A 23018-nucleotide genomic window follows, 5' to 3' on the forward strand; every position below is an offset into this window, starting at 1 on the left:
CAGAATTTGCTACTGAAGTAATTACCATACGTGCATGTATCACCTCTCTGAGGTAAACAATACTGCCTACTAAATTTTTAAACTGTGACTTTGCTACCTCTCTATTTGAAAAAAATAGAGAAAACCTGCCAAGGAAGTGTTCATCAAATGCTGTGAAAATATTTAATAACCTTGACAAATCTATTTTTCCTTATAGTTAGAAAGCACTGACAACTTTTTCTCTCACTGAAACTTTTTCTCTCAGAGTGGTCAGGCACTGGAATGGCTGCCCAGGGAGGTGGTGGAGTCGCCATCCCTGGCAGTGTTCAAGAGGCGTCCAGGTGAGGAGCTGTGAGATGTGGTTTAGTGCTCGTGGTGGCAATGGTGATGAGGAGACGGTTGGACTGGATGATCTTACAGGTCGTTCCCAACCTTGTGATTTTATGATGGACAATGACATGCCCTTAAAATACCTGTACGCAGTAATATTACAAGATAATTGTGGATGTAGAAGGACTATTTCTTCTTTCCTTGCTTTTGCACTTGACTGCAAGTTTGACTGCGTTAGCAACAGGGTATGTAAGACTCCAGAAAAGTGTGCTTTTAACTGTACAAAACTTTGAAATATAACAGGCAAATCAGTGAAGAATGAAAGACAAGAGGTGACACTGAACATGTGCAACAGAATGCTGCTCTAAAACCAGCTCTGAATTTCCAGTAAGCACAGGAGATACAAAAAATGTGTATGTGCTGAAAGGAGTTAGGGAAACAACACAAACCCACAACAGAACCCTATAACAGTGCTTCACCTCATCTTCTTTCTGACAACTAATTGCACAATCTTGGGCCGTTTCTCACAATCCTGATCTTCCATTATAGCATCTCTGTACATAAAAGACTGGTTACAGTGAACTAGAAAATGAGTACTTCCTTAAGAAGACCTGATAGTTGCTTACACTAAAAAAAATAAAAATAAAATTGCTCTCCAATTCCTGCAAAGCAGGATCCTCCTCAGTAGGGAGCAGGTTGTCATCCAGCTTGAAGGTTGTACCGACACGTCTTCTGAGCTGGGGAGGTTCCTCTCCAGCACTCAGAGGATACTCCATTGGCTTCTTCTGGAACTCTTTTTTTTTTTTTTATTGCTTCACTGCATATAAATAGAGCATATATACACATTGTGCAAATAGATCAGATCCAGAAAGAATGATCTCATCTTTTGTTTCCTCTTCCACATTATGAAATGTAATGATTACCACCAGTCCCAGAAAATAACTTCCCCATACATCACAGTTAGCTTGTTAGCATTAAAAGCATCCACGTGTTATTCTCTTGTGGTCTAACAGTGATAAAGCTCTCCTGTTTACACCAGAATTACTGAGTTGAAGCAATCTCTTTTTGGTGGGATTGCACACACACGATTTTGTACCCCGCTGGCAAGGAACTGTGGTATGAGGAACCTGTTTCTTGGATGACATACTTGATCACATGCTTGATCACATGAGGAATGAGTGCGTGGCCCGAGACAGCCAGTACGGCTTCACCAGGGGAAGGTTATGCTTGACCAATCTGGTGGCCTTCTATGATGGAGTGATGGCATCAGTGGACAAGGGAAAGGCGACTAATGTCATTTACCTGGACTTGAGCAAGGCCTTTGACACGGTCCCCCACCACATCCTTATCTCCAAATTGGAGGGGTGTGCATTTGATGGGTGAGCCACTTGATGGATGAGAAACTGGTTGAAAGGCCGCAGACAGAGGGTGGTCATCAGTGGCTCCATGTCCAGGTGGAGGCCGGTAACGAACGGCATCCCCCAGGGGTCTGTCCTGGGACATCGATGATGGAATCGAGTGCACCCTCAGCAAGTTTGCTGACGACACCAAGCTGAGTGGTGCAGTTGACATGGTAGAAGGAAGGGATGCCATTCAGGGGGACCTCAACAGGCTTGAAAGGTGGGCCTGGGTGAACCTGATGAGGTTCAACACAGCAAAGTGCAGAGTTTTGCACTTGGGCATGGAAGGCAAATAGTATCCTGGGCTCCATCAGAAAAGCGGTGGCCAGCAGGGACATGGAGGTGATTGTCCCCTCTACTCTGCTCTTGTGAGGCCCCATCTGCAGTACTGTGTCCAGGTGTGGAGCCCCCAGTACAAGAAAGACAGGGAGCTGTTGGAGAGGGTCCAGAGGAGGGCCACAAAGATGATCAGTGGACTGGAGCACCTTCCCTATGAAGAAAGGCTGAGGGAGCTGGGCTTGTTCAGCCTGGAGAAAAGAAGGCTGTGGGGTGACCTCATTGCAGCGTTTCAGTATCTAAAGGAAGCCTACAAACAAGAGGGGAACCAACTCTTTGAAACGGTGGATAATAGCAGGACAAGGGGAAATGGTTTTTAAGTTGAGGGAGGGTAGATTTAGGTTGGATGTCAGGGGGAAGTTCTTTACCAAGAGAGTGGTGAGGTGCTGGAACACAACCAGAGAGGTTGTGGATGCCCCATCCCTGGAGGTGTTCAGGGCCAGGTTGGATGGGACCCTGGGCAGCCTGGTCTGGTATTAAATGGGGAGATTGGTGGCCCTGCATGTGGCAACGGGTTGGAGATTCATGATCCTTGAGGTCCCTCCCAACCCTGACCATTCTATGATTCTGTGATGATCAAAAACGTAATTTTTTCCATGAACAAACAAAGGAATATTCATTCTGGTTTATCGTGTTTATCTAAATAATTCAGAAATTCCATGTGACTAATATTTTCAACGTCAAAAGACAGTCATGCTATTAATTCTGTTGAAAGTTTTTTTTTGTTTTGTTTTTTTAAGGGATGCATTTTCAGTTGTGATTTAATCGACTCTTCAATAAAGGACTATTTCTTTAGCAGATGAAACCATTTTGTTAGCAGCTCAGCCATTATGGCTTAGTTCCACAGAGATATTTATGTATTTAATTTCCACTGAAATCAGAATAAATGAGGATTTTCAACATGCCAACTCTTAAAAAGGAGGTTCTCAAAAACAACTTTGCTCATTAGAATGCTAAAGCAAGCATTTTTGAGTAAACACAGGTTTGGGGGAGAAGATGACAGAGACTCCAAAGAAAAATCAGTAAAAAGAGAAGATGGATGGACGAGGTTGAATTATTTAACAAACCAGTAATAAAACCCAAGGGTGGGTCGCTGTCACCAAAGGAGACAGTAGTTTAGAATTAAATCCATTAATTTCCCTTCCCCTACTGTTGACACAGCAGACATACTAGTTAAGTTGTGAACATTTCCATATGTTGAAAGCATCATGTCTTTCAGGTTTCCACTTGTAAGAACAGCATTTTAGTACTATTTATGCAGTAAGAGGCACCATAAGATGTTTTAAAAGAAAATCCTTGCAAAAGACAACTGAGGTTTTACCCAGTTCCTCCTATGTGCAGATTTTTGCGCCCCAATGCAAATCCCACCAACCTGCAGCACATCTTCCCTCCTCAGTGGAACTGTTCAAGTGTTGCCCATACAATTTTGCCTTCACCATAAAACTGAAACTACCTTTTGCTATAGCAGAAAGAAAGCCAGAGCAGCTTATGAGAGCTCTAATGTCATCAGTGGCATGCTAAAAAGTTTTTTTCATTTAGCTATACAAGAAAAATGACGGAGGAAGAGAAGTGAAAATGGTTATACTTGATAAGCAATTTAGGTTTATCTCACGTTACTCTATAAGCTATTTCCTAATAGTCAGAGAATAGCTGCTATTTGGTGCTTCCTCTCGAAATGTACAATTAATGCACTAGAGTAAGGCAGACAAGGAGAATCATTTAGCATCACTTAAGTAGCAAAATGTAATTGTATCTAGGCAACAAAGCAGTGTTAGACGGCAGAATGGATAAGCATTGCTATCAGGGCTGAAATAGGTGATACCAAAGACAACAGAACCCATGGTAAAGCTTTCTGTACAGTCAAGGACACAAAAAAGAGCAACACAAAAGGCAATGCCATCTCAAACTACTGCCACCTACAGCAGAGTCAGACCGGCAGCCTTTTACTTCAATACTGTTTCCTGCCATGCTCCAGCTGTGCTTTGCCTCCAGCTTTGACTCTACACACTTTTACACCCCAGCCATGCTGCTTACCATGGCAGCTAACCACTCTCCCCAGAGCACAGCACACTGTCTTCTGCAGGCCCTCAGCTTCCTCCTCACTGCCAGATGCCGACTGGATCTTTCCTCTTCCACAAGTGTGACAAATGTCCTGATGAAAAACAACACCTCATATGAAAGCCTTTTGTGTTGATCCTATGAATAATTACAACTCATCTTCACAGATTAAGATAAAGCACAGCCAGGAATCTCTGTGTCCTTACCCAGTGTTTATCACTGTCCCAGGGCTGCCCATAAGGGCCATACTCCTTTCAAAGTTTCCCCAAGCAAGCTCTGTCCAACATAATAAAACTCATCAGGCAGATGCAGCTAGCCACACTACCCGCTTTACTGCTTGGTTTTCTTCCAGCAAAGCCATCATTCTCATTTCACCAGCGCTGGCATTCAGAGCACATCACTGACATTTTACTGGAGAGCACCACCCCGGCTCTTGCAAGGCCCTGTACCCACTGAGTAGCAGATGAAGGTCAGCGCTCATTTCTACAGCCACAACTCCACCTCAAAGCCTTCGGTCACCTCAACTCAGATGCCTTGTTGCAGGGAGCAGAAGTTGCCTGAGGTCGCCCTGTCTGCTGCCTTGTGTTCCCCAGCTTCTTCTCAGTTAACCAAGCAGCTGACAGCACCCTTTCTTGCACACTCTTCAAAATAGTAGCTGCTTCCAGCCAAATGTATTTGGAACTATCAAGCATTTTTAAGAGTATGGCTTAATCTGATCGTGTGCAGTAATTATTAAGGCTTAATAAGTAGGTTACCCAAACTTGTCAGTTGAGCTGACTACCTCTTTAAGCAAGACCTGCCTTTTCTCCTGGAAAGTCACCAAAGAGAGAGCAATCCTCTGAATTAGCCCCACGTACTAAGCAGACTAGCACAATCTGCTGTCTCACCACCACCGTTATTTAAAGTGCTGTGACATTTCTTCAAATGGTTATTTCATTGTAAATTCTGAGACAAATCAAAGAGGCACAGAACGAACTCTCAAAGATGCAGAATTTTTTCCTGTATCATGGCCAATATTTCTGAGGATGCAGGCTGTCCTTAGCTAACTTGAGTGTGGTAGCTCCTACACTAATTTGTTAAGAATAACAAAGGGGAAATCTGATGGTTGGTAGAATCAGATTGACCTCACTAAATGCAAGTCTAAAATTCAGTTGAAAGATAGCTTTTTGTCAATACTCTCTATTGTGTAACTGGTGTTTTGTAGTCTTCATGATTAAGCCCTATACCTAACCAACAGAAACAGGTTTTGCATTATTATTTGGAAAAACAAAATATTTCCAAGTTTTGCTTCTCCCATGATACAAGTCTTCAATTTCATACACTTAGAGACAGGAGCAACACCGGGAGACAATTAACTCTCTGTTCAGATTATGATCCATTAGTTCATCCTTTTTCTTCTGAAGTGCCTTGTTCGAACCACTACCAGAGATGGCAGAAGAAACACAAAGTACATGAGTGTATGGGAACTGCTGAATCTCTGAGAGTTGAAACTGCTGAGACTCTGATTGACCACCTGAGGCGAGCACTGAGTCAGCCACGGGAGCACAGGTGAAGGCAATTCAGCTGTGTGATGGAAGGGGTGGAGCCTGGCTGCACCTCTCCTAGACCCATTTAAGAGCTGACTGCCAGTGGGAAGGATGTCTTCTGAAGATCCCTCCTTTGGAGCTTTACAGTGAGCCCAGGACAAGGGTAAGTACCCCATCTATTCTCTTTTTGGTATAATAATCTGCTTAGCCAAACTCTCTTGTTTATTTCATAGTTGTAATGTCTGCATATTTGCTGATGATACAACTATGCCTGGCAAATATTTTCTTCAGGTAGTTTGTATGTTTTGTTGCTGGTTCTGGGTTTGTTGTTTTTTTTTGTTTGTTTGGTCTTTTCCCCCTTCTATAAAATATTCTAAGGGCTGTATTTTGCTTTCTTCTTCATTACTTCTCTTTAAGATAATAGATTTCCAAGCACAAGCAGTATATAATGAAGCATTCATAGGTTATTCCTTTGAAAATGAAGCTTTCAACTGATGTAGTCTTCAGATTTGATTGTTACAACAGACTGTAGGGAAACCCAGATAGTCTGCTTTGCAGGTTTCAAGGGCAACAGATCTGTGAAGGAAAGCAAGTAGACAGACAAACAGTTGTGTTGACTGTAGCCCATTACAAAGCTGGATGATCTTTCAGGTTCTGTATCTTTCAGTGCTTTCTTCTTGAGCAGCAGAGCAACAAATCCTTCTCCAGCATTAAACCAATTCAAATGCACTATGCCAAGTTCCAAGGACAAAGCACTGGCAAAAGGTACCTTTTCCAACCTGAGCAATTCTATGATTATTTGAATATTCAAGTAACTCTGAGTCTCTAAGCAGAAGACTGAAAGGAAATAAATGCATCATTCACAGGGACTATGCAATCATACTAAAATTCATCTTGTGGCAAAAATAGTCTCTTGTTTTCACACGCTATAGAATCATGCTGCAATAAACATTGTAGACATTCACACTGTGACACGTTTTTGGAAAATAGTGTGAGAAAAGCTGTTACCTATTTGCTTAAATACAGTGGTATTTGGCTGTAGACAGCCTTTGTTTCAGCCATCCAAATTTAATCCAATCACAGGTTCATTGAAGCCCTTAGGAGTTCATCTTTCAAAATTCCTGCTCTGAATCATCATGTCAGCCCATAGTTGTTTTTAGTGCCATACATATGACTAGTTTTATTCCTAGTCTCCAGTATTTTAACCTACAAACTAACACTAAACTGACTGCAATGAAATGGAGAGCAAGCGTACAAACCCAGAAATTCTTCTCCAGGTTGGTTTCTCTAGTTTACACCACTCTTCTTTGGATTGATACAGTCCTCCATTGGTCTTGGTCTGGAAGGCCAAATCTTTCCAATATGTCAAATATTTCTAGTGACACCAGCTCACACTGTAAATGTAATTATGGCTTAAGCCCTGTTTGTATGGCTGAAGCAGAATCTCTAAACACCTTTGAGAGCAATTTTGAATACTGTTTTTTTTTCCCCAAGCATAACTGTTCTTCAAAATTATATTAGAAGATGTAATTAATCATAGAAATGACTCTAAAGCTTCTACAAAGCTGCTTTAAAGCAGTGCTTGATCTGCATCATAAACACTATGACAGAACTGATGTTTTTCTTAGCACCGAGTGTGAAATTTTTATTATGAAGAGCAAACCTCCACCAGACAATCTCCCCAGAGCATGATCCAGAAAATAAAAATGACACAAGATGTGTTGCTACTGCACACATACATAATGTGCAATTAATAGCAGTTTTCAGTGGCAAGAGACAAAATTATGTACCTCTCCAAGATCACACGTGGGATTACAACTGACTTCACAGGAAACAGCATTAGAGTAGCATTTCCAAAACACTTTAAACTGTTACAGGGAAGGAAGGCATTTGAACTTCATCGGAGAAGCTGGACACTCACTGAGTTTCTACTATTTGCCAAAGCTTACAGCTCTTGAATTTCTTTGGAAATAAACAACCTTGATACTTTTGCTTCAGAAGTAGATTAGAGACCATTTTCAGAACTATACATGCACAGATGTTACGGCTGTTAACATCCAGGTAATAACTACATCAAGTCATGATTTGGAAATGCTGTTCCTCAGTGAAGCTCTGACCTCAATTTCAACTTCTGATGACAGAAGAGCATGACATGCTGGTAGAGTTTCACATTTATAATGACTTGATGTCTCATCTCCTTATTGATTTCAGTTTAGAGAACATATTCAATAACCAGTTCAAAGTAATCAAACCAATGAAAACAGACTTTACTATCTCATCTCTGAAGGAGAGGACAGAAGGACACTAGGACAAAGTACATTGTCAATCACAGCCCATATTTTGATGCTTGATATCTTGCTGCTGCCATTATGCCCTTTCTTGTAGGCCACACAGCAGCAGTTTGTGGTTGTAAGTAATCATAAATGGGCAAGTACAGGAAGGGGCACACTCCCAGTTCCAGCCCTCCTCTTCCATAAATACAATAGCTTCTCCAGGGTGAAGGTAACAACCCAGATGGAATCGCTCAAGAGACTGAAGAGTGTTGACAGGACAGTGAAGGAAATGGGAAAATCATGCAGTTTATAGATTCTGGACTTGCTTTTCTTGAGCAGGTTAGATAATAACTGACAAATCCTTCCTTAAGCACTGAAGTCTTAAATGAAAGTAGCAATGCAAGTTCAAAATAGCTGAGACCATTTTTCCTTGACCATTCAGGTAATTTTGTAACTCTAATCAAAAATACTGAAACTGATCCTAGGGCAGATTCCACCACAGCGTCATTCACAGGGACTTTGTGATCAAAATTAATTTTGCTTCAAAAATAATCCACTTGGTTCCATGCAGTCTTGGGGAATAACATTATACTCAGATTTTTCAGATATTCATAGCATGGTGTATTTTTAGAAAAATCATTCTGAGAAAAATTTGATCTTCAACAAACCATCAGTAAAAATATGTTCAAGCTCAAGAATAATGAGTTTAAACGTCAACAGAAACAGGCAAGTAATTTCTTGATCCTGAAAAATAAACATGGATTTAACAGAGGAGATAGGAGAGTGCTCTGAGTTCTATCCCTTAGAAAAGTAATCTAATCTTTTCCATTATAACAGTGCATACTGACTTTGAAGTGATGAATCTAAGAACTGCATTCTTAAAAACTCAAATCACTGTTTGTGTTCACCTCTGAAGTTTTACAAGGAATTAAGGTTTCCCACCACATACTATGAAGTTCCAGTGGGAAAGCTGTTTTACAGAAGCTCAGACAGAAGACTGGACTCCAACCCTGCCACGTCCAAATGAAGTTGCTCAATATATCTTGCTCAAGAAGGATCAGAGGTTCTATTTTTTTTTTTTTTTTTTTGGAGCATGCTAGAACATAAAACAAACAAAAATAAATGTATGGAGAATGGTATGGAGTATACCAATTACCTTCCTGAAAAGGTTATTAGAAAGAATGCAAATGAGTGTTGTGATTACTGTCTGAACTTAGCTCCAGGCTACCGTTTGAACTCAGAGCGAGAACTCTTTGATTGCACAATTTAATATGGTTTTGTCATACTTAGCATATCCCTTTCAAGTGCGTTTCTGATTTACGAGAAATATTACCAGAACGATTAGACAAGTTGGTAATTTATAATGACATTGATGCTGTTATTCTAGCTTCTAATTGACAAAACAGATGAAGCACTGTTAATGTATAGCCTTCTGCTGGCATTCAGATCAATACTGTCACAGTGCCAAGATTAGTACTACTTTACTCCATTAACCTAAAAATAGTTGCTATGCTTCAGTCAAAATTTGACTTCAGTTTCAACTTTCCACATCTGCTAACCCCACACAGTCTCTAATTTTAACAAAGATCGCTAAATCAGTGTTCTATTGCAGTCTGCTGTCAAAATAAGCAAGCAATAAGCCAATGGTCTTTCTGATTTGTAGAAACACCAGTATTCCCTATACTGAAGTGTCTCGTGTTATCTGGTCAAAATGAATCCCTTTTTCATCTTCCTCAGAGTTGAGGTAATGTAAAATGTTTACTTATATCGTAAAACACCTCATCAAATATTTTATTCTTTTTGTTTCCATACCTGCAACATGGAATAAATCTGGTTTTATTAAGCTAGCTTTTCAGATCTTCCACATCAGAGAAGCCCCATAGCACACATGAAGGAAAGCCAATGCAGAGTGGGGTGTCATCAAGTCACATTACAACCATATCGCCAACACCACACCACCTACAGCCACACTCACTGGTGTTCGCTATCCCTTGTAGCAACATATATTTCCTGTATCCTCTGCTGATCAAGTCTGTCTACTCTAAGTATGCAACACTACGGAGAGGTGCACTGCGAGTGCTGGCTACCCATATTATCATTCCTCCTCACGTTTCGCTTCTCAAGGTTGTTTTGCTCAGGTTCAAAATACATGGGGAAGGGACAGAAGGAGCATTCTTTGTGCAAACGCAATAGAGAAATTTAACACGCTGCCACAGAGGAGCATCCCGCTTCCCTCTATAGGGCTTGGCACTCCACCCCAAGCAGGACACCCACAGCTGCCTCATACACATCAAACCAACCTTCTGCCTTGAAACACCGCATCGCCCCACGCGTGAAAGCCTGGCAGCCTTCCCCGTACACAGCGGCCGCTGCGAAGCGATCGGGCGGCGGTCGCCGAAGTTGAACCCGAAGCCGGGGCTGACGCCGGCACCGTTCCCGAGCCCGGCAGGCCGCTCTCGGCTCCCCGCCACCTGCTGCACGCAGCTCCCCTCGCCCCGCAGCCCCGCACAGAGGCGCTCCGCCGCTCTCCCGCCTCCTCCACACGGCAACGCGGCCGACCCCACGTCCACCGCATACGCACCGCAGCTCTGTTGTGGTTATAAATCCACCTGCGCATACGCATCGATCCACCGCCACGCATGTTTATGTGCACGACCCGCGGCCGCTCGGCGCGCACGGCGGACCGCACACGTATGTGCAGCGCGCACACAGCCGCGGCCACACCCAGCGCTGCACGCCCGTGGAAGTGCCCCCACACAGCGCTGCTCCTCACGCATACACACACACACACAGCACCGCCAGCCCAGTCCGCACGCATACACACACACGCACACAGCCCGCCACGCCCTGGCAGCTCCGCACCGCCCTGCCGCGCTGCCGCTCCCCGCCCTGGGCCCGTAGCGCCCGGGCCGAGCCTCTGAGGCACTGCGCACCGCCCCGGGGCCGAGGGCCTTGCGGCGGGCTCACCATGGCAGAGGCGCGGCGGCGAGGCCGGTTGTCCTGGCGACGCGGAGCCCCGAGGACAGCGCCAGGTGCAAGGGCTGCGCGCGCGCACCGCCGCCGCTGCCTCCGCCGGAGCCGGGGCGGGGCCGCCGCCGAACCCACGTGACCGGCACCGCCCCTGCGCGGTGGGGCCTCGCGCCGCACCGCCTTCCCCCCCCCCCCCCCAACTCCCAGCTTGGCGGCTCCTCCTTCCCGCCCCAGGTGGCCGCCTCAGGGGACGGCGAGATGGCGGCTGTGGGTGGGCCTGTCCTCAGCCGGTCTCGGGTCCTTGCACGGGCTCTCCCGCGGCTCCAGTGCAACCCCCTCCGTTCCCGAGCTATGGTGTCCCACCGGTGGGCTGCTCCTCCAGCCTCAGATTGGGATTTGCAGCTCTCCTATCAGGAAGCCAAGCTCTTTAAAGTAACGCGCGCTGTCAGTCGCTCGTGGGAACGCAGCATAAAACCACGCTCAAAGGCAAGGACAGTATTGTCAGTAGCGCTTACAGGTTACATCTGTTCAGCAGTCACAATACCGCATACAACACCGAGGAGATAGATGGGTTCTGCTCCTCAGTTTTGCCTATTCCAGCAAGCGTTGCTTTCTGTTGGTGCGACCTCCAGGCTTGCAGGAGACAGAAGCGGCCATTGTAGAAAAACACAAATTTGCTGTTTGGAACGAGCTGCCTTCATTCCTTGAAGAAATGAGACATTCTGGTTTGATTAACAGCAAAATATGTTTTCTTAGGAAAGTGCCCTTTCTCAGAACCCACAGAGAAATAGTTGGTGTGTACACATACCATTTGTTGGCACTTTTCTGGACCTACTGTCTCGCTCTCCAGATTTCAGAGAATAACCTGGTTCATACGTACAGCTGATCTGGTTTGTATAGCAGGGAAGAAAGCCTCAGAAATGTGAAATATGTATAAACAATTCAGACACGTTCGGCTGAATTGCAGGAGGCCTAGGCTAGCAGTTCCTGAGTGGTACTGCTTCACATTAAAAAAAAAATAAAAAAATAAAAAATGATTGTCGCATGATTTTTAGTTCAATGTGAATTTCTGGACTCTCATAAAAATAGTGATAGATTTTCCTATCACTACCATAAAGAGAAAGCAATTTAAGGAGCCAGAATCACTTAGAGTTGCAGCAACCTGAAGAAAAAAGAGATCATCTTTTACAAAAACAAGAGACCTTGCAGAATAATGACTGCATTTGTTTCAATGGAGTTCTGAACAACTGGCCCAATAGGGATCTCTTTGAAGCAAGATGAGAGACAAATGTGGAGCAGGCTTTCCATGGCCCAACATCAGTTCTCATTTGATCAAAAACTGTGGGAAGGAATGGAACATTACAGAATAGATTTGAACCAATATTTTATGTATTAAAAGGCTGTAGGAGAAAAAACTCCTTGTTTCTTCCCTCAAGAAAGAAAAAGCAGTTATGTATTTGCCACCTGTGAATGTGCTCAGGATTTGAGAGACTGAAATCTTTTATCTTTGGATCCAGACCAACTAATGATGATATAGTGCTGCACCTACTGACCTTCTGGACTATTTTTTTCTTTTTGAGTTGCATTGTGATATAACTTGAAAATTCAATCCAAGAAAAGCTTACTCAAAAAAACCCAACCCTTTAGTCAGGCTTCAGTTCTGACAGACAAGCAATTAGTTGGGAAGGAGACTTCACAAATGTGCATACATCTTGGTCTGTCTTCTCCATTTGCCATCTGTGGAATGTCTCAGCATCCCCATTTGAAGTGTGAAGAGAATATATCCACAATTAGTTTCTTGTTTTCAACCGATGCAATGCAGTGCTGTTGATGGAAAAAACTTCATTTGAAAATTTTCATCCAACTCTCATGTTATCATTTTTCTAAAATGATCAGGTTTTTAGCTAATGCCTTACACTGGTCATTCTAGAAAGACTGGTTAACTAGCTATTACTGATGTATTTTACTTTCTTACAAAACTGTATTCAGCAGCTCAACTTTAATTTGGCTGCCTTAAGTTCCTCCTAATCGTTCTGGACTCTCATTAAATGCTGACCCAGTTCTCTTCTTACTTACTTACTTTTTTTTTTTTTTTTTAAACCAAACTTAAAATAAGTGAAAAATGATTTAAGTACTTGCCATGGGAAATGAACAAATGTCAACTATAAGAGAGTGGGTTAGTTTGCAGAGAGTGTAAGGGTTTAAAGCAGAGGGGCTTGATTCTGGAGGCCGTGCTCTTCCTAAACAACAGCTCTGAGGCCTCTATGCTGTTAGGTTCTGCAGCCCAGAAGGGACTTTCAGATTCTAGCTGCAACAACTGAGAAGCCCAGTGTTGCAGCCTGAGTTTTATTTCTGGATTCCAGCCATTTCATTCATTCTTTCCCCAACTTCAGTCCCTAACCACTGAAAATTTCCCCAAGCATATTGTTTCCCAACCTTGCCAGGCTGCAGTTACCGAATATTTGGAGTGCAGGAGAAAACTTGCCATGCAGTAGTTTCCTCTACAGTGGTCGTTTGATTGCCTTCGAGTCTAGAACTGGCTTGGTATTCTTAGCAGTGGGCTCAAGCTTATAAATTTGCGTAGAATTTTTTTCCAGGAATTTGCCTCACTAGCTGTAGGAACTTGGTTTGAAGCAAAGTAATTACTTGTCTTATCTCACTTTTCCTTCTTTTCTTCCTATCTCCTTTTATGCAAGTCAAATGAGAGTAGGTCCTAGAGATCAGGCACCACATATTACGGATGCAGCAGTTCCTGGCTATTTGTTACAACTCTTGCTTCCACAGCACACCCAAGGCTGGTAGAGCTTACCTGATGGTGCATCAAATTTGTGCTGAGACTGTTGAAGAGCTCACTTAGGATCTTGTTAACACAACTCAGCTGTGAAGGGCTTTGACTACAAGTGTGAAGGAAAATGGCAGTAAGTGGTTAACTTTTGAAACTACTAACTGGATCTGAAGCTCATCTTTTCTTCAGTTAAATGATTGCAACAAGAAGCTCCATATCTACTAATTGTCATTACAAGTAAAAATGGTCGGGGGGGATATCATGTTTCTAGGATGCTTTTCTGATGTGCTATGCATGTTCACATTGAAGCATAAATAGGTCATGTTTTAATGTCTGACATAGCCTTTCATGTGCATCAAGACTCATACACTGAGACTTCCCAAATTGTTTTCCTTCCCTGAGCAAAGCACCAGCACGTGCCAGCTCTGTGCCATGATTTATACTTCATGGTATTGCTGTCTCTTTAGAAGTTGCTTTCATGCTACTAGTAGTGCACTCACTGTAGGTTGGGAATGTCCTGCCCTACTCAGACAATTTGTTGGTGTGCTAGCTCCTCTCAGCAAAATGTTAACAGTAGTAAATCTGCTGTCAAGATCTTTTCTACTGAGGAAAGTAGAGGGAAATGAGCAGATCTTTAGCTGAGTATACCAGAACTGACTGCCATTTGGGTAGTGGTGGTAGGATTGACTACCCACTTGGGTAGAATCAAACTAATACCTCTATGCTTTTCTTTCCTGAGAGGGACTTGAGCAGCACTCAGATTGCGTGGAGCTGTCAATGAGGGAGAGAATTGTCAAGTAATTGGGAGCTACTCACAGTGATATCCTGAATATTTTATCAGGAGTGGCAGATCACTTTTACTTAAGTTCAATTTGTTTGAAGGAGTAGGTGGGTTGTGTACAGCATTTTATGTGTACAAAACATTAAAAGTAGAGGACTGCTGAGCTGGTGATTATTTAAGTAAACTGTGCATACACAAATGCTCAGAACTAGAGAGTGTTCTGAGCGTTCACTAGAGGTGAAAAACTGAAAGAGGTGAGCATGTCTTTGTGAGGCCTCTCTATCATCTTTGTAAGGTCATGGTGGGCCCTGAAAACTGGAAAAAGGCAAATGTCACACTCAACTTCAAAGGGCAGAAAGGTCCAGGGAACCACAGACTCTCCTTAGTCCTTGGAAAACTTACGGAAGAAGTCCTCATGGAAAGTGCCACATGAGGATACAGTAAGGTGACATGAAACTTTCAGCAGATGAACTCTGACCATTGTGACTGTCTTTTAGGTTGATATGACTATGGATGGGGGGAAGAACATTGTCAAGACATTTTCTTAAGTGCAGCCTTCTACACAGTTTCTCATAGCATCCTGGCATAGTGACATAGTGCATCCTCAACCACTTCATTCCTGGATTGTGAGGAGCAGGTAACATGCTGTCAAGTAGGGCAGCCATTCGGAGGGAACTCTGCGAGCTGTGGAAATGGGCTGACAGGAATCTCAGGCCGTTTAGCAACGGCAAATGGAAAGTCATACATCTGGGATGTAGTAACATCCATGATTACAAGGCTGGAGGCTGGCTGGCTAGAAAGCAGCTCTGTAGGAGAGCACATAGGCATTCTAGTGTACAGTGAACTGAACGCGAGTGACAAGTGTACTGTGGCAGCAACAAAAATTGCATTAACAAGAGAGGTTGAGGGATGTGATTGTACCAGCTACAGCATTTGTGAGACTACTTTTGAAGTGCTGTAACCCGTTTTGTGTCCTGGTTGTCAGGGAGATGTTGACAAAATGGAGAGTGCAGTAGATGATCACTGCACTGTCTTCTGGGAGTCATCAGACATCATTTTCAGCCAAAGAGAGTGTGTGTGGCAACTTCTTTATAATGCATTCTCAGCATCTTTTCTTTTTTTTCTTCAGTTTTGAGAGGTCAACATTGGTCCTTCTTTTATGTTCCCATTATCTCGGAAAAATTGAGAGAGTTGCTTTTAAATTCTGCTTTTAAAGCGGCAGTTAATTAATACAAACAATAAACAAAGATTCAGCCAGATATGACAGACTTTGAACTTTACCACAGTCACTCAGATAATACTGCTTGATAGTTGTTATCTGTATGTGAGACCTTGATAAGCCATGGCACCTGTCCTATAAGAGCATGCTGTGGCTGATTATCTTCATTTACTAAAGTAGTTCAGCAAGCATGAAATCTGAGAGCTGGTATAGAAATTTCTCCATATGCAAATCCAGAATTTTCTGTATATATGCTTCTTCTAATCTGGTACATTTAAAGAATTTCAGAGCACATTTTCATTTGCCATACAGTTTTGACAGAAGATCCTCTGCGTAGGTGCTTTTAATTTAATTTATACTTGAAGAAGTGTTGAAATGTCAATCACGTTTGCCATTAGAAGATATTTGTTTGAGAAAACTAGTCTGACAAAAGTTTGGAAAGTTGACTTAGATTCCTGACAAGGACATGGAACAAAAGCTTAACTGCTGTTTCATGTATCTATCAACACTGCACAGATATAGACTAGCTTTTCATGTGGTACAGACTGCTGGTAACTATTTGACCAGGTCTGGCTTCCCCAGTAGCCTAGTATATTTTGGCTTAGAGCTGCATTCAGAAATTGAAGTCACAATTAGAGGAATTAAAAGTAGCTGAAGTAAAATTTGTGTGATTGCAACTAAAAGTAAAACTGAAGTTTGCAAGTGTAGTGGCATTTTAGTCCGAGTCAATCTTCTACCTGTGTCATAAACACCAATGAAAGTTACTGTTTAAAATTTCTTTAAATTACTTCTCATTTGTTTCATTTGAGCGATGGAATAGGATACCCTTTACAAAGTGTGATAAAATCCTTTGCTCACAGCCTGTTCTGCTGTGCTTCTTATTTTTTTCTTTTTAATTTACAGGTATTTGGAAGCCCCACACTAGCAGATGTGAATGTGAATTCTTCAAAATATTTTGCAAAGATTTTTAGCTGAACTTTACATTTTTGGAGAATGTGTATATTTATTTGCATAAATGTACCCGCCAAAGATTTTCACATTGGCGCACTGAAATTATTACTAGAATTTAGTAGACATAGTTTAAGTTGAAACTGTTTGACGGCCCATTGATGAGCCCATTTTGCACTGTATGTTTTATCCTGAAATTCTCTAACGATGTTAGTTTGAAAATGTTGAAATAAAACCCTTTTAATGTAGTTAGTTTTTGTCCAGGTAAGCTAAAAATCATTGCATCTGTGTTTTCTCATCAGGCAGAAACTTGAATGGTGTTTGGTTGGATAAAGACAGGAGAGAATGTGAATACTAGAACTTCAAATGGGAAATGAAAATGATTGTGACCAAATGATTTGGCAGTATGTCTGACTTCTCTAAATTTGGAATACATGCTTTTGCTTTAACACCACAGATAATTTATGTCTCTGACATTTCCGTTATTGTATATTTCTTATTTATGATTTCTTAAATGTAAAAAAATCTGTTTGATTGTTTGAAAAAGCAAACATTGTGAAATATTGGACTTTGAATAAGACTTAAATGAAGAGACTTTCTTTCTCATCTGGCTCGCCAATAAAAAGAACACAATAGGGAGGAGATAGCATAGATACTTACTTTATGTGTTTTTCTGGTCGGTTTAGATTCACTGATCCTTTCAGAGATTATATCTTTCCAAATTACCATTTTGAACTGGATGCATGAGGCTTTCATATTGTTTGTATTCAGTTGTTTCAGTGCACAGTTTTGGATCCAAGTGAGTTTTATGCATCTAAATTAGCTGCTTAGATTAGAACAGATTCCCTTTAGATTCCCTGTGAGAAGTAAGGTATCCACCTGTCCCCTACTGACCATATAAGGAACCTGAAATTCCTGAAATAAGCACAGTTATCTAGACAAAATGAAGTACAAATATTAATGCTACCAGAACATCCTTTAGTTTCATGGGCTTTTGAGTGGGACCTCAAAATACTGATGCTACAGAATCTACAAGTGGGAGTTACAGATGTGATGCCCTCTTGGAAATGGAGAATAAATCCCTTGTGAAAATTTTGATGTTCATGGACTTTTCAGAAGGGTGCATTTCTACTGAAGACCTCAGTGTACTTTTGTCATTGGCACAGTTAGTTCTCAGATTACCCAGTGAGGCATTATGCTCTCAAATGCCTAGGGACAGTTTTTATTTCTGTTCTAAATCTAGGTAAATTGAAGCATAGTGAGAGCATGGCGCATGTTCAAGGACATACAGCTGGTCAGAGGCAGTGACAGAAATAGAAACCAGGAGTTACAGAACGTGGTATGCACTTGTAGTGTGAAACATGGGTTGCTTGAATGTCCTCCCAAAATTAAATGAACATTTGCAACCTAAGCTCCAATCCTCCAGACTCCCATTACTAGGTAAAGTACTTGCTTCTGTGATTTCACAAGGACTATTAATGATAGCAGGCATTGCTTCAAATAGCAAGTGTTTGCAGATGGATGCCTAAATTGCCTTCTATGGAATAAAAATGAGAACAACAACATTTTAAGAGAGGTTGAAACAACTGCTAAACCTATTACTAATGGCTGATTGGAAATACCGTAACATATCCAGAAAAGTGTGCAATAACATAGAAAAACATGCAAAAACAAAGCCAAGACCGTATTTCTAAAGAATTTCCATAATCTCTGTATTTTTATGAAGGAAATATATTTTAAATGTTGAATACATTAGATTTAAAAATAAATTTTATTTTGGCTTACAATAAATGGTGACAAAATCCTCATGACAACTCTACAATTATCTGTTGTAATAAGCATACTAGTGAAAGGCATTAAAAGTTGTGAAAGGTGAATTTTATTTATTTCAGATTGAATATGTTATTAAGACCATTTGTAGGTCCACACAAAATGTGTTTTTGTGTCTTTTCATCACCAGAAAAACAAAATCAGGCAAAAAAACACAAATCCATAACTTCATTCTTAATGTCTTTCCTTGGCACAGAACTAAATTAATCTCCACTGTAGTTTTACAGACATCAGTGAAATTAGTTCAAGAATTCATAACGTGACTTTCACTTCTAATTTTTTTTTTCTTCTTATGATGCAGAAAACAACCAAGCAATCCCTAGAGATTTCTACAGACTATCTGTAGAACTATTGTATGGGAACTGCTGAATCACAGCCTGAGCCTCTGATTGACCACCTGAGGCGAGCACTGAGTCAGACATGGGAGCACAGGAGAAGGCAATTCAGCTGTGCTGCCAGAAGGAGTGGAGCCTGGCTGCACCTCTCCTAGACCCATTTAAGAGCTGAGTGAAGGTGGGAAGGATGTCTTCTGGAGATCCCCTCCTTTGGAGTTTTACAGCAAGCCTAGGATACAGGTAAGCATTTTATCTATTCTCTTTTGGTATAATAACTGTTTAGCCAAATTCTCTGGTATATTTCCTAATATCTGTATGTTCATTGATTATACAGCTGTGTATGCTTTTCTAGAGGTTATCCACTGCATTCCGTGATTCTTTGGTACAGGTATTCTGGTGCTGTTGTAAATTTCTGGGGAATTTCTTTATGGAAATAGACTCCCCAGAATTAAATATACATACAGTGTACCCTAAGTAGTGCAAATCTTCAATGGCTAGAGAATGCGACCAATGTTTCAGTTTATCTAGGAGCAATGTCCTGATTTCAAGTCTATTGGGAAGTTGCCACATAGCTCAGTGGGTCAAGATATGGTATGGCTTATAATTTCCTTGGAAGAATGTGAACACTTTATGTTCTGTGCTAATGCAGTTTAAGTATACCTTGTGCGTGGAGAGGTGTTCACTTGCACAGCTGCTGTCTGTTTATCACTGGTACACAGAAGGCAAAAAAATACTCTGGGATGTTCCTAAAAAAGCCTAAATATCATTTGTCACTAAGGGAAATGTAAGTGCAGTCCATGAATAATATGAACATTAGATGCCAGGTCTTGCTCTTTCAAGCAGGACTGTTTTTACTGAGCTTTCCCATGTGGAGACTGAGCCGAAGCCCTCAAGTTCCACAGCTCTCTTAATATGACTGAACTGAAGTGACAGCTTGCACTTTGCCATTTTTCCAGCACCTTGCTTGATGTGTGCTTGAGAGGAACTGCGAGCAATGGGTCTCCAAACAGATGCGTTAAGGAATTCTTGGTTAATGGTATTCTACTAGTGCCTCTTGGTTCTTGTTTTAGCTCTTTCATTCAACATTAGCTCTTTTGATTACATGGTTCTGGAGCCTGATGGTCCCTAGTGTCCTGCAGGTGGATGAAACAGAATTTATTCTCAGAAAGGGCAAATTAATCTAGGAATGCATATACTGCCAGATGATCTGCAAACTCTGTGTAATGGATGCAGTAATAAGTACGTGCCTTGTATGTGTTAGGTCTGCAAACAAGGTGTCTCTATATCCGTAGTAGGAATGAAAAGAAGCAGGCTCCTTTCAGTGAGACAAGTGTGAGATGGTGACTATCTTAAAAATTTCCCTCAGCAGTCACTTTGGTTCAATCATTCGCTGAGGCATCTTTTAACTTCGCACTCCTGTTACATGAAGTGGAATCTGAAATTGCTGACAAAGTCCACGTTATCAGTTCTATTTGCTGACTTTACCCATCTATGTTTTTTGTACTCGTATTCTTTGCTTGTTCTTGAGCTTAATGAAAAGGATGCTTTACAGCAAGCATGCTACAGAAATGGACTCAAAATGATACTGAGAAGCAAGACGTCTGCATGATATTTGTACAGGATTAAGACTTGGATGCGTGGAGTATGCTTGTTGCAGTGGTTCTGTGGTAAAATTTTCTGTAGCGTAACACCAGGGAGCTGAGAGACATGAATAAGCCAAATCAACATATGTGTTTGCACTGTAGAATGGCGTTTACAACAGAAAGTGGTAAGCCAACCTCATTTCAAAACAAAACAATTCTCCAGGCACCATACAGATCAGCAGAATTGAAGCCTACGTTCGCTGTAAGCCCAGAAGAAAAACTTCATCCAGTTTGATGGGCAACATAACGCTGCACTAGGGTCATGACAGGAAGTGATGAGGGAAGTAGAGCTGGAAGAAAGTTAATATAATTAAAGATCAGGGAAAGAAGTTCAATTGTATTTACGTCCAATGTTAAAATCCTTCACCTACTGGAAGTGTATTTTTCAATAATATTTTGAAAATGGTAATTTATTTTGGTAGAATATGGGAAGAGTGACTACATACTTTTTTTTTTTTTTTTTTTTTAGCCTCAACTAAAAGTTTAGACATCATCAGCTCTGAACTTGTACTTAAACTAGTCTGACATCAGGATATGTCACATTTCAACTCAAACCAAGTACAAGCAGAAATAAAGGTAGCTCTAATATGTTCTAGTTGAATTTTACCAAAGTAATCCGACGTAATTTGGGATAATAGATTAGCAGCACAGTAGCTGCTTAATGGTGCATACTTGAGCAATGTTGTTTTATTAAAAAAAAAATTGTACTCATTCAGTGAATCCACAGCTCCATGCCATGTTCATGTTCACTGACATACAAATGAAAAAAGTTAATTTTCCTGTAGCTTGAAAAAATACATGGCATTTTCTTATGGAGGGTTGAAACTTTTTTACTAAATTTTCTACCAGAATTCATGTCATTCAGATAGCTTTACACAAACAGAAATCCAATGAATGTGTCCAATCTGTGCCCAATGCTTACCTATAAAGATTCTGTTTGTAACATCTGTCCATGTACAGTTAAACAAAAAGTTTTAAAATAGGAGAAATTTCCAAAGAAGATATTGAGACCTTTGGAAAGAAAGATGGTAGATAATTAAGTACTGATTTTGGTGTCAACCTTGTGGCCCTTTCTGCATGTTGTTGGAAAACAGGTCATTGCTTGTGTTCCAATAGCCACGGAGTGCAGCTAATTCCAAAGTACAGCAGAACATCCATGTACACAAATAATTTATTTTTCAATGATCAATAAAATGAGCAGCTATTTCATAATGGCAATTATGTGGCACTGTAAGCCTGGGAAGATGAAATGTTTACTTCCCAGCACCACTATACTCTTTCAAAACCCGTATTTTCCTTCTCTTTCACACTTTCTAATCTCCCTAATTGTTTTTTTTTTTGTTGTTCTTGTTGTTTTCTTTTGTAATAACATAGCTTACGTGCATGTAATGCTTCTCATCCCGAACAATGCCAAAGTACTATACAGAGTCTGTATTGTTTTAGAATGAAGCTTCACAACAAATGCATTTTTCTGTATTAACACTGTTTAGAGAGAAAAGAACCCTGTGTGCAGAATGGCAAGTACGTCAAGAAGATTAGAGTGTGTATATTCACATATGAATTGTTAGTTCAAGAGTGAAGATTAATGTAGAACCTCCAATACTCTCTGTTTGATTTTTTTTTTTTTCCTTTCCATAGCTCAAGTATTCTAATGTCATGTTGTTTAAGGTTCTGTGACTTGTAGAATAATCAATAGATGCTCCAGGCTTCTGTAAGCCGAGGAAGAATCTGAAGGGGGAAACATAAAATGTACTATAAAAAAAAACCTGGAAAATATCATTCCGAATTTGATCTCACTACATAAATCAAATTGAGCTTTCATTTCCATTTTGCTTCTTTGGGACTTTGTTAAATATGACTGCAGCTCTTTCTGTAATGGAGGAGAAAAAAAGAACAGATATTTTGATTCTTGTTTTGTAAGTGTAACTGCTATTGTGTACTTTTTGTTTTGCATTTGATATCTAAATCTTTTAAGAGTGTTGTAGTATTTTAAAGGCATATGGTATGCTAGGTAAAGCTTTTGTTTGAGATAAGTACTATCTAAATTTTTTTCTTCATTAGTTATGAACTTGACTCTTTATAAATCTGGAATATAAACTAGCTGAACTTTTTTGCAGCTATGCATTGTCTCTATGGGGATTCTAATCAAAATTCTATATTAATAGTCTTTCAATCTGAAGGAATTTCAGTTCTTTGACCCTAGCATTTCAACCAAGTTGAAACTAGCTCGATTTTCTGTTCCCATAATTATAGTATGAAAAATGTTCCACTGTATCCTTGGGATGGTGTGAAACTCTTCCTTCTTTGCTTGAATCTTGAATAGCACAGATTTTCTAGCACAGAAACTCTACTTTGGTAGGAGCCACTGAATTAGATTTATCTCCTCCAAAACTATGTAAATACAAAAACAGTCCCTTTGCAGCATGCAGTAAAAAATGGTACACAAAATTCCAGTTCCCTTCTAAAGGATTTATTGAGCTCTAGATCTGTTTGTGCAACATATCTAAAAGTTCTTATATGCCTCTTGTCATAGAATCATAGATTCATAGAATCATAGAGTGGCTTAGGTTGGAAGGAACCTCAAGGATCATCAAGTTCCAACTCA

General features: G+C 41.0%; 1 protein-coding gene across 4 annotated transcripts in view; it reads right to left on the minus strand.

The window, feature by feature from the left end:
- The window catches only part of FBXL2 (F-box and leucine rich repeat protein 2), a 51241-nt gene extending 40293 nt beyond the window's left edge, over window positions 1-10948 (minus strand). The window contains exons 1-2 of one of the 4 annotated variants that reach the window (XM_042888960.1): window positions 10870-10940; window positions 4080-4197 (exon numbers count right to left, since the gene is read on the minus strand). In XM_042888960.1, coding sequence (XP_042744894.1) covers window positions 4080-4082 — 3 coding nt within the window. In that variant the 5' untranslated portion in view covers window positions 4083-4197; window positions 10870-10940. Of the gene's footprint in view, window positions 1-4079; window positions 4198-10483; window positions 10572-10869 lie in introns of those variants that run through there. The other 3 variants (XM_042888959.1, XM_042888957.1, XM_042888961.1) reach the window with 3 other exon arrangements.
- Window positions 10949-23018: the final 12070 nt, after the last annotated feature.

This window comes from Lagopus leucura, unplaced genomic scaffold (assembly GCF_019238085.1).
Source record: "Lagopus leucura isolate 7727_CA_CO unplaced genomic scaffold, USGS_WTPT01 Super-Scaffold_100157, whole genome shotgun sequence".
Taxonomy (NCBI): domain Eukaryota; kingdom Metazoa; phylum Chordata; class Aves; order Galliformes; family Phasianidae; genus Lagopus; species Lagopus leucura.